The 12,517-nt window shown below is 54.4% G+C and overlaps 1 protein-coding gene across 1 annotated transcript; it reads left to right on the top strand.

Annotated features, from left to right (window-relative positions):
* The first annotated feature begins 2,067 nt into the window (after positions 1-2,067).
* On the top strand, positions 2,068-7,560 carry ADIG (adipogenin). Its single transcript, XM_045528586.1, has 3 exons — positions 2,068-2,268; positions 5,603-5,735; positions 7,246-7,560. The coding sequence occupies exons 1-2, from the start codon at positions 2,142-2,144 to the stop codon at positions 5,719-5,721; spliced, it is 246 nt and encodes an 81-aa protein (XP_045384542.1). The 5' UTR covers positions 2,068-2,141; the 3' UTR covers positions 5,722-5,735; positions 7,246-7,560.
* Positions 7,561-12,517: the final 4,957 nt, after the last annotated feature.

Here is a 12,517-nt window from a genome sequence, read left to right as displayed (position 1 = left end):
CCCAGAGGCTCGCCTTGAAAAGGCTGGGAATTGCTGAGGGGAGGGGTGGCTCTCTGTGTCTCGGGAACAAGGAAGTGCTAGCCATGCCCTCTGCCTGCAGAAAATCAGCCCTGCCAGGGCTGGGCAGCCAGGAAAGAGGGGAGATGTAGAGGAGGTCACCCCTGCTCCCACTGCCCCTTGTGTAGGGTTGGCTGCAGAGGGTCCCATGGGCCAGATTAGTGCCGAAATGCCTACATCACACATGGAGGGGTGGGTGGACCACTTGAGGAAACGAGTGAGAACCATCATGGTACATGCCTCTGCCAAGAGCTGCCCCTCTGTCCTGGCACAGACTCAGAATGACGCTGTGTGCCGGCCCCTGATCTGTGTCTGAGACCCTCCCCTCGGTGTGTCCACGCCTGCCCTGCCTGCTCACCGCAGGACCTCCAGCTGGGCCTGGTGCGCAGCGGCCCTGTTTCGGTGTCTGGAAAGATTTCATAGCCACAAAGTGTGTGTTCAAGCCTTTCTCAACAAGAATGCTCCGCCCTCTCTGGCCCCAGCCCCTTCAGGACCCAATGCCAAGAAGTCACCCCCAGCCCCAAGCACCCACTCCCGATCTTGGTCTCCGGGCCTTGCATCTGGCACAGCTTTCCTGCCTTCCTCGGATGCACATTAATGCCATTTTCCCAGACTTCTGGGAACTCGGGCGTCCTACAGCTGGGGTAGGACTCCCTCAAAACAAAACCAAGTCCCAGCATTCCCCTACTCTTATTTTTTTCATGGCTGCCCCTACCTGCCCTTCTCCTCGGACTGGTGTCTTCCCATAAGGGGTTCCTTCCACCCCGTGTCTCCCCCAAGGTCTGCCACCACTCCTGGTTCTGCCTGACTTTTCAACTGATGCTCCTAAACCAGGTGCTGCTGTGCTCTCACAATCAAGTCTGCATCGAATCACCCTGGTTGCTCATCAGCGGGTTGAATCCTGAGCCTCACACCTGGCTCCAGAGATCCGACTATGATCAGGGTGAGCCTAGGAATTGTCATGTGTGATAACCTTCCAGCCCCTGCGCCTCTGCTGGCAGTGACTGAGGCAGGTGGTCCAGGGAGTGGGCTCCCTAGTGCCTACCAGGCTCTCGACCCGGCCCGAGTTCTTCCCCCCAGCTTAGGGGCTGTTGGGCCCTGGAAGGCCCAGAGCCTCTTTCCTGCCATGGTCTGGCACGTGGAAGTTTATTGAATGCCTCATGAATGAATGAAGGACAGAGGTGAGGTGGGAGTGTTCTGCCCACTACAGAGAAAAAGGAACAAGGTTAATACCTTTATAAGTTCCTCACTGAAAACCGTGATAAGGAGAGGTACAGAAACTCCCAGATTAAATAATCCTTTATTGAGGGCCTACTATGTGTTGTGTTAGAAAGTCTAAGTGGCAGCTCAGTGAGCCAATCCAGCCTGGCAGACAGGTTTTGTTAAGCCGATAATGTTGTAACAAGGTTTGATCCAACACTTTAAATTTGGGAGATTTTACATAAAAATCCGGAATTTTTGGCTCCCCTTGGGGAAGTGGGGAGTTCTGGCAATACTGAACCCGCACTTCCCTCCCAGCAATTGGCTGCAGCTACTCCAGCTGCCTGCTTCAGATGTGGGGTACTCCGTCCTGTCCACTGCAGTCCCCGGCACCCCCACAGAGTGTGGGTGTGGACACGTGCAGCTGGAATTACAGGACTGGGGACCTGGCTGGCTCCTGGAGGTATCTGTGACCTCAGATATGTCAACACCCACGCAGAGGGGTAATTTTTGTCACCTCTTCTATTTTTCTAACTTAGAGAATTATTTCCATCTTAGAAGAAAGAGGATCAGGGAAGTGTCACGTGAACCCAATAGCTGCTGAGCTGGGATTGAAACGCAAGCCTGCCTGCCTGCCTGGAAGCCTGGGTGTTTATTCTCAGCCAAAGTGTCTCACTGCCTGCCTCCCACACATCCATCCAAACACACAGCTCTCCTTCCAGGTCGCCCCTGCAGGCTGTGCCCGAGAGACACTGTGACTTCCTGGTTGCATCACAGCTCAGTCACAACTGGGCTGAGAGCAGAGTGTGGTCCAGCCTACCAGGTCCCCAGGGGCAGCTCTGCCAGCCTAGCCCAGGCTGGCCTGGCTTAGCCACACATGCACCATGAGGTACCCTTTGGTGCTGCTGGTGAACGACCTCAAGTTTTCTTCCCTGGTTTTCTGCCTGTGCCTCCCTGTGGGTTTGCTGTTATTTTTGCTGATCGTCTGGCTACGCTTCTTACTTCGCCAAGGTGAGCTTCTTACCCGTCCAGGCTGGGCTTTAATCCTGGAGCTGGGCAGGAGCCTGAGTGGGCCAGAGTGTCCTGAATCAACTACAGAAAAAGGATTTTGTTCAGGCATTTTAAGTGCTGGCTCAGATACAAGCAGTGAACTCTTAAGAGAAGAGGATGGGCTTGGTTGTTTAGGGTTTCTTAATCTAGAGTTCAAAAGTGAGTCCCCGAGTTTGACTGCAGAGCAATGGGTTTGCATGTCTATAACACATACGGTCGTTTGTACAAATTAGAAAGAGGTGGCTCTTCTGGGCAGATGAATTAGAAAAAGGTGCCACTTCCTGAGAATGCAGCTGGGGCACAAGGCTTTGTGAGCAGAGCATGGGCTGGATTTCAGTCCTACTCACCCCATGAGCTGGGTGCTTTTGTGTAGTAAACATCTTGGACAATGGGATACAGCAGCCTTAGGTGTTTTTCAGGTACCCAGAGACCATACTGTTTCCACCTAGACCACACATCGGAGAGGATCTGGCTTCTCTGAGACACAGGATCATGGAAGCCAGCTGACATTCACGCTGACCTCAGCATGCCACCAACAGGAGCAAGGGCCAGAGCAAAGCTGGCCACGAGGACAGCTGGGGACAGGTGGGCCAGGGTCTGGTCTGGCCATGTGGCAGGAGTGATTCTTCTACCCCTTGGGTGTCCTGTCTCCCTGGGTGTCCCTTTCATTGAGAGCCCTCTTCCTGGAGACCACTTAACCTCCCACCTCCTGCTCCTCAGCCCCATGACCTTTGGCCCCTAGGCAGGGAGGGCGCTGAGCACGCGGCCAGCTCTGGTCAGACGTCAGTGAGGCAGAGTGAGCAGTCCTCCCTGCTCCACTGGCCCTCTGGTCTCAAATGTAGGGGCCGGTAATTGTGTAATTATGGGGAGTTCCCGGCAAGAGCCTAGGAAGTCTTCTTGCTTCCAGAAAATGTTTATTTAAAGTATATTTTCTGGCCGGGCACGGTGGCCCACGCCTGTAATCCTAGCACTCTGGGAGGCCGAGGCAGGAGGATCGCTCGAGGTCAGGAGTTCGAGACCAGCCTGAGCAAGAGTGAGACCCCGTCTCTACTAAAAATAGAAAGAAATTAGCTGGACAGCTAAAAATATATAGAAAAAATTAGCCAGGCATAGTGGCGCATACCTGTAGTCCCAGCTACTTGGGAGGCTGAGGCAGGAGGATCACTTGAGCCCAGGAGTTTGAGGTTGCTGTGAGCTAGGCTGATGCCATGGCACTCTAGCCCAGGCAACAGAGTGAGACTCTGTCTCAAAAAATAAAAAAATAAAAAATAAAGTATATTTTCCTCATATTCCCAGGGCAGACCACAGCCCTCCCTGAGGAGCACAGTTCTGGCATTGGGCCCAGCAGCTGGTGGGACTCAGAAGACTCGTTTGTGTACTGGCTATAAAAGTCTCCTTTCTGGGGTCTGGAAGACTTGGGTTCAGATTTCAGCCTTGCTTCTTAGTAGTTCATAACAATAGCTAAACTTTTTTGAAACCTGTGTACTAAGTCTTGTGCTAAATACTTGACGTGCAGTATCTCATTTAATCCTAAAAATAACCCTGTGAAGTAATTCTTAGATTACAATTGAGGAAACCGAGGCTTGGGGAGGAGAAACAATCTCCCCAGGTCATACATCTATGAAGTACTTAAGAGCCAGTTGTTTCCCTTAAAATCCTGGCTCTGCCACCTACCATCTGTGTGACTTTGGGCATGTCCTCTCTGAACCTCAGTTTTCTCACCTGCAAAATGGAGGTGATAATCCTTTTGGGGTATGGAAGGGCTTCCGTGGGTCGATGCGTCTCAGGTGCTTGCAGGGCAGGGCACACAGCGCATATACACACCTGGCACGTGGTGGGTGCCCATAGGCTAAAAAAATAATCCAGCCCATGTTGGTTTTATCAATGTGGTAGGCAATGTAGGAGCGGCTTTGGCTGGCTTCTCCAGAGCGGAGGGACACTTTACCTACCACCCAGGCCAAGGCATTGATCTCCAGGAGTTCATTCTCCTTGGAGGCCCTGCTCCAAAACCATCCACAACCTGCCCCAGCCTGACCGCTCCTCAGCCTTTCTCCTGAGAGGCTGTTTACTCCCTGACCTACCACGTGGCATTTTGAAATAAGTCCTTTGTTAATTTTGCAATAAAGAGAAATCCTCCTGAAAGTGGGGTGCGCAATCCTCCCTCAGGGTCTCTGTGTTCTTGGAACTCTCAGAATTACTGTGTGAGTTTTGCCCTTGAGCTGGGAGCTGGCCCAAAGCCAGGGTCTGGCCTGCCAGGGTTTAGGGGACTGGGGGCTCAGGACCCCCAGGCCAGTGGTTTTCTATTCTGCGTTATCTCTTGATTGGAATCAGTTTGGCCTGGAATCCAGTATGAAGAACAGATGGGAGTAGCTCTGCCACTTCCTCCTCCTTGGCCCAAGCCCACTCCTGCCGGGCTCAGCAGGGCGGTTTCAGGGCCTGGAAGGAAGAGCACTGAGCACGGAGTGCCCGGCAGGGTGCACTTGCCCAGGTCACTGGAGGAGCAGGTGGGGAGGAGACGGGAGCTGCCTGGTGAGGCTGGCACTGAGGGACTCTGGGAGAAGCTGGCCGGGGGCACAGTGCTGCTCTGGCCATGACATGGGGAGAGAGGAAAGAGCCACATGCGCCCTTCGAGAGGAACTTGCCCTGTTGCAAGTGTTTCCTTTTGCGATTTGCAGAAGGAGGAAAGCAAACCTCCAAAGGGGCAGATTTGGGGCTGAAACAGAGGAATGGCACAACAGGCCGCGCCTGCTGCGGGTCCTGCCCGCTCCTCGTGGTGGGCCTTGGAGCAAGATGTTCAGCTCAAAGCTGCCTTCAAATTCCAAACAAGTGCACCCGCGGGAACGGCGGCGCAGGGAGGCTGACTTCGAATCCAGCGCCACCGCTCCCTGGCTGTGAGCCCAGACAAGTCATTTCACCTTTCTGAGCCTTCCTCATCTGTAAAATATGAAAATACTAGTAATTGCCTCTGGGAAGTTGTTAAAAGGATGAAATGAGAAACTGAACTGGACCGTGACCTAAACAGCATGTCATTGGCTCACCTCTGGGGTCCTTCCCTCTGGTAGGTGGATATGCCCAGTTCCTAAATCACAGGACAACCTTCTCTCTTAGTCCCTGGTCACCACTGAAGGCCCAGAAGTCTTCCTGAGGCCTCAGGGCCGGCCCGTATGATTCTGCCTCGGCCCACTGGCCTCAGACAAGGCTGCAGGGGCAGCCCGGCCTGGCAGGGCGCTCCCCCTGGGTCAGGGTAGGAGACGGGACACGACCACCCCTGAGGCCTGGTCTTGTATCTCCACAGATTCAGAGGAAAATGACTCAGATTTGTGCTTGGATTGGGAGCCCTGGAGCAAAGGCCTGGCCAGGTTTTGCTGGACGGGGGCACGGCCTAGCGCAGAGGAGGAGTGGCTCTGCGGGTGAGCCTGCTCCGCCAGGTGAGCCCCTTCTCGGGGGTGGGGGTGGCAGGGGAGGCTCAGGGGCTGCCGGAGGCAGAGCAGCTCCCTCCACCTTCTGCCTCATTGTGCGGCAGACTTGCTCTGGCCCTGTCAGGGGACCCGCCACCTCTGCCATGAGGAGCCCATGCAAGGGTCCCCTGTCCTCTACTCAATGACCTCACCTCCTTATGGTCTTTGATGGGCTGTTCCCTCACCTCCAAGGGTTTGCTCTAGTGTCCCTTTTTCAGCAGGGCTCTCCCAGCTGCTATATTTGATATTGCAACACCCCCACCCCCAACGCACACACCATGCCCTTCACTCTGCTCTGCTTTTGCCATAGTGCTCACCGCCTTCTAACATGCTGGTCGTGGAAGTATCTAAAGCCCAGAGCACTGCCTGGCGCTCCATACATACTTGTAGAAGGAATGACATGATCATGATATTAGTAATAACAATAACAGCTGATATTCACTGGGGACTTCAAAGGTACCAGGGCCTGTGCTAAGCATTTTTCTTTCGCAAGTGCATTTATGAAACCTGATCAAGAGGATGTTATTCTCGCCTCCATTTACGGATGAGAGCCCTGGGTGTCGGGGCAGTTAGCGTGCCCAGAGCAGCAGGGCTCTTGCACCCAGGGAACACCCAGGAGACTCGGCTGTTCCAATGGGGTTAGATGCCATCTCTATGCCAATGGCCCCCAAAATGTGTGTGTCTCCCTGTAATCTTCTTTCTGAGCCCTGCTGTCTGTCTCCTTGACACCCCTTCATGTTACCGTGGAATTCCCGATTCTGTGTCGGCCCAAGAAAGCCAAGTGCAACACTCCAATCCTCTGCTTTTGTCTCTGTGAACAGCACCACCACTGCCCGATCCAGTTGCTTGAGCCACACGCCCGGGAGTCAGCCTCATGCCTTTCCCTCCCAACTCTAATCTCCGTCTCTCACGTGCCCACTTCTTTCTGTCCCCACAGCCACCAGAGCCCCCCCCACTCTGAAGCTGGCTCGAGCAACATGGTCACTAACCCCCAGCTTGGAGCCCTGCCTGTCTGAGTGGAGGGAGGAGGTGAGGGCAGGAAGGAGGGCCCCTCACTTAACTTCGTGACTCTTAACCTTTCTGGATCATGACCTTGACAGTTGAGGGCCCTTTCCCTAGAAAAACTCATGTCTGTGCACTCAGAAATTTCTGTGCAAGGCCAGCTTCACGGGTCTGTGACCTGCAGTCACACAAGGTCCCGGGTCGGAAGGGCCCCATGCTTGGTACAATGAATGCTCTGCTGTGGCTGGCTTGAAATTCTTAGTTTTTGAACGAGGGGTCCCACCTGATTTGCTATTGGGCCCCATAAATTATGCAGCCTGTCCCGTTTTTGGACAATTTGTGGGGTGAGAAAACAAGATTTTCAGATGCTGTGCAAGAGCCCTATCCCATTTATCTAGGGCCCTTCCCACCCTGTCTTACCTGTCTCTTTTTTACTCTTTCATTCCAATGTCAGACCCAACCTTCACTTTGTTTCTAGCCTGGCTTTCCTGGTGTCATCTGGACTGTGGCGATGACCGAAGTGGACAGGAGAGACTGGCCAGGGACGGAAGAGGACTTTGGCAACTGCAGTGCCTCCCTGGAACCCCCAACTCGTGTGCTCTGCAGATAGATAGCCGAAAGCCTCTGGAGGAACCAGCTGTTCTACGCCCTTGGGGAGACCACCCAGGCCCCCCAGGGAGGAGCCCGCGTCTGTGAAGACAGGAGGAGCAGGCGTAGGGGGACACGTTGGCCAACCCCAGCCAGAGAGGCCCTAGGCAGGCCTGGGCCAAAGGGTGGGGTTGCATATTAAAGAAGCGAGGGGCTTCCTGTGCTCAGGGGCCCCTGACAAACCTGCCTGACCTAGTCCCTTCATTCAACCAGCTGTGGGGCCCAGCTGTCCCTCACCCTCTCCGGAAACGCCTGACCCTCTTCACCAGCTGCTCTGAACTTGCTACAGAGTGTCTGCCTTTGCCTGGGTATGACAGGAAGCACTCACACTTTGTGAGCACGTACTACCTGCATCAGGTACTTCCGCGTGTGCTTTACACACGCTGCCACTTTTAACCCTTGCCAGAATCCCATGGGGTAGGGTCTTTGGTTTCCTCTGTTTTACAGATGGGGAAACCGAGGCACAGAGCAGTCAAGTAACTTGCTCACAGTCACACCGGTGGAGTTGGGATTTGAACCCCGGCCCTGTGACTCCAGAACCAGGTCCCGAGCCACTGTGCCAGTTCTTCTCCCAGTTGGAGTGTTGGCGGAGAGGTGGGGGGAGGCAGCAGGGTGACGGGCTGGACGAGGGGTCAGGCCCTCCTGGGGGCCACCCGGGTGTCACCTTACCCCTCTGTCTCCCTCGCTGCACTCCCTGCCAGCCACTGCGAGGCTTTACAATTGTCCAAAGGAGAGGGAACAGAGCCCGAATTATTAACGTGTCTCCCGGCCTTTGGTCTCTGCTCTTTCTGCCCTGTTAGACAGGTTGATCCATCCCAAGCAGAGACTGGAGCACGTCCCTCCCTTGCTTAAAGCCCCCTGTGGCTCCCTGCTGTCCCCGGGCTAACGTCCGAGCTCCTCATCTGGTGGAGAAAAGCCCCCTTCTGGGACCTGAGCCCCACTGAATTTGCCGGATGAGCTTTCTGTGCTCACCAGCAGGCAGCAAGGACACTCTCGAACTCAAATCTGGAAGATATATTCTGAAAGGAGACATTTTTGAGTATAAAGTATATGTATTTACATTTTGCAGATACTGCCAAGTTGCCCCACAAAAGGTGGCACCAGTGTATGTACCCATTTCCCAGCCCTTTGCCCCCCCCCGTACATCCCCCAGCACACACATGCTCTCACACACACACACACACGCACTCACACACACACACATGCACACACACACACGCTCTCACACACACATGCACACACTCACACGCACATGCACTCACACACACACCCTCTCACACACATGCACTCACACGCACATGCACACACTCACACACGCTCTCACACACACACACATGCACTCACACACACATGCACACACATGCACATACTCACACACACATGCACGCACACACACACATGCACTCTCACACACACATGCACTCATACACACATGCACTCACACACATGCACTCTCACACACACATGCACTCACACACATGCACTGACACACACATGCACACACATGCACACACACACATGCACTCACACACATGCACATACACACACATGCACTCACACACACACATGCACTCACACACACATGCACTCACACACATGCACTCTCTCACACACATGCACTCTCTCACACACATGCACTGACACACACATGCACACACACATGCACATACACACATGCACTCACACACATGCACATACACATGCACATACACACACATGCACTCACACACACATGCACTCACACACATGCACTCACACACATGCACTCTCTCACACACATGCACTGACACACACATGCACTCACACACATGCTCTCTCACACACATGCATGCTTACACAAATGCACTCACACACTCTTACACACATACATACTTTTTCACACACATGCACTCTTATGACACACAGTTGCACTCAAACATGCACTTACACGCAGACTCACACAAAGACACACTTTCACACTCACTCTCTGATACACACACAGTCACACACACAGTCACACACACACACACACTGTCTCCATACAGGCTTTGTCCTGACTGATGAGTGTTCCCGGGCACTTCAGGAGCGGCACTGAATAAACACTTTTGGCAACAACTTCCTGCGGCTGAAGCTTCTCCCTGGCACCGTCTGGCACTTTCTCCACCCGCCCTGTCCCCTGGTGGCCCCAGGAACCGTTTACTCAGCCACTGTCCCCCTTTGCTGTCGGGGCTGCTGGGGCATTGTTTGGCTTCCCCGCCGACGTAGAAAGGCCAGCGGAGCCAGCAAGCCCACCCTAATGACCTCATTTTGACTTGGTTATCTCTGCCAAGACCTTATGTCCAAATAAGGTCACATTCCAGGCACTGGGGGTTAGGCCTTCAACATATGTTTTGGGGGGAACACAATTCACGAGTGAACCCGTAACACCCTCTCGTGAGGTTGTCATGAGGGTCACATGTGGCGACGCGTGTAAAGCTCGGAGCACGGTGCTGGCCAGCCCTGTGTAAGTGCCCCATAGATTCCTGTCCAGAGAAAACCCAGTTGAGCACCTGGAAATTAGGAGCTCAATGCACATCATGTGCCAGGCACTGTTTAAGAGCTTGGCATGTATCATCGCACTGAATCCTCACAATCATCCCTCAAGACAGGCAAGATTTTCATTTAAATGATGAGGAAGCTGTAACTCAGAGAGGTTAAGGCATTTGCCTGAAGTCACACAGCCTAAGTGGCAGGGCTGAGGATCAGGCCCAGGCCTGCGGGGCTCCATGACATCACACAGGCTAGGACAGTGCTCTGGTGGGGTGGGAGCCACTCAGAGGGGCAGAAAGCAGAGAGGAAATGCTGAGCACACATGTGTGAGTCCCTGGGGAGCTTCCTGGGTCTGAGGGGTGCAGACCGAGTCTCCACGACAGTGAGAGGCTTAGCTGGATCGCAGGCCGCCCGGGGAGGTGCTGGGGCCAGCAGGTCTGCGTCACTCCACTGCTCCCTAACCGGCCTGGCCGATACTCCAGGGCTGGGACAGGCCCAGCCCGGGCTGAGGAATGCTGCTGCCTGGAACACTCGCTTCTCCTCCTGAGCACACGCAGCTCTCTAGGAAGCCACGAGGCAGGACTTCCTTAAAGAGGCTTGAAAGTGCGGCTCACCCAAGACTCAGGCTACTCTTCCTTCTTGCTTTCATGCGAGGGGTTCCCGGGACCTAAGGGAGGTGATAGCCAGCTAGGTGTTCAGTTCTGGACTAGAAGTTCATTAACTCAAGTCCTGACTTGTTTACTCACATGAGCATTTATTCATTCATTCCTGTGTTTACTTAGCCCCCCATTCACCTAATGGGTCACTGATTCATTCATTGACGCGTTCATTCACCCGCGCTTTCACATGTTGGTGTACAGAGTCATCCACTCTTCCACCGGCCCGTCCACCCTCTCATCCATTCATCCACCCTCCTCCGGTACCATGTCTTCCCATCCATCCCTCCTCTGTCCACCCATTTTTCCATCCAACCTTTCATTCTTTCTTCCTCCTATTTATCCATCCATCCATTCCTCCATCCATCCATTCCTCCATCCATCTATTCCTCCTTCCATCCATTCCTCCATCCATCCATTCCTCCTTCCATCCATTCCTCCATCCATCTATTCCTCCTTCCATCCATTCCTCCATCCATCCATTCCTCTATCCACCCACCCAACCTTATCAAGCACCCACACAACACTCCTATGGCTCCTGAAGTCATCTTGCACCCACTTTCACTGAGAATTCCATGTACGTACCGGGCCAGGGTCTCAGCACCAGTGAGACTGACCCCCAGCTCCTTGGGATCATCCTCAGGATGAGGCTCAGGGAAAGTGGACAGGGGGACATCTGCACAGCCCCAGTCTGCATGTTGAGCCAGTGATGGCCACCTGAGACTCGGGGCGTCTTTGAGGCGCTTTGTCCTGCGGGGCCCTTCCCATCTTTTGCTGCCAGGACCATGCGCAGTCCTGGGCGCGGCAGCTCCAGTGGGGCTCTATTTCTAGCTTCCTGGGCCCCATTTCTTGCCTCCCCCAGGCCAGAGCAGACCTGTGGACTTGGGACCCCTCCTTGAGGAGCACTCTGGGGCCCCTTGGAGTAAAGGCAAAAATTCCCTGACACCAGAGCCTTGACAAGGGCAGGGCGGGCAGGGCAATGTGGAGGAAGACCATTTGCACGTCGCCTTTCTGTCCCGGCCAGAGCGCAAGAGACGGGGCTCATGGTCCGTAACAGATGCCGGGAGCAGGACACAGGCCAGGGGAGCCGGGAGGCATGTTCCTCACATGTATGTTCCTCAATGCTCCGCTTCCGATCCTTGGCATGTGCCATTCCCTGCACCTGGAACTGCCCTCCCTGCCCCCTACTGCCGCTGCCTCTGTCAGGAAGCCTTCCTGCCCCACAGTCTGCTCTTGGCTCCCAGACACGGTGGCAGCTGTCCCTAGTGCTGTTGCAGAGCTCCCTAAATGTTTGCTGCCTGAATGGATTCGTTCCCATTTTACAGACGAGGGAATGAAGGGCCCCAGCTTCCCCTCCCCCAGCCTTTTCCAGCCAGCTCCTTCTCCTCCACATTCCAGATTCCAGCCAAAAAGTGCCCCGCCCCCCCCACTCCTGGCTCCTGCTCATGTGGCGCCTCCCACCCCATCCCTAAGTCCTGCTCCTTCCACACCTGACACCTTCCTGCTTGCTGGTTCCTGTCTCTTGGCAAATGTCACTGTCCCCATGGCACAGCAGAGGAAACCAAGGCTCAGAGAAGCCTCAGAGGGCAGCCAAGCCAGGGTGAACACCCTTTGGTTAGCCATGTTCTTGATTCTTTTGGTTTTACTCTAAAGTCAGGAGGCTGCAGGTAATAATGCAAATAATATTTTATGACTGTTTTTGAAAGGCACCATTTCCACTTTAGCTCCGGTGCAGGTGGGTGGGACTGTGTGTGTGTGTGTGTGTGTGTGTGTGTTTGTGTGTGTGTGGATGTGTGTACCTGCATGTGGGTGGCCCTGGCTGAGCCAGCCCCACCCCGGGAGGGGGCTGGACATTCATCCCCGCCTGGGAGCTGGGTGTGGCCCAGGGCCCTGCCTCCCTCCTGCTGCTCGCACTGCTGCATTGCCGACTGAGCCAGC

This window comes from Lemur catta, chromosome 17 (assembly GCF_020740605.2).
Source record: "Lemur catta isolate mLemCat1 chromosome 17, mLemCat1.pri, whole genome shotgun sequence".
Taxonomy (NCBI): Eukaryota; Metazoa; Chordata; class Mammalia; order Primates; family Lemuridae; genus Lemur; species Lemur catta.
The sequence above is the reverse complement of the archived record's forward strand: the minus strand, read 5'-3'. Positions and strand labels throughout refer to the sequence as shown.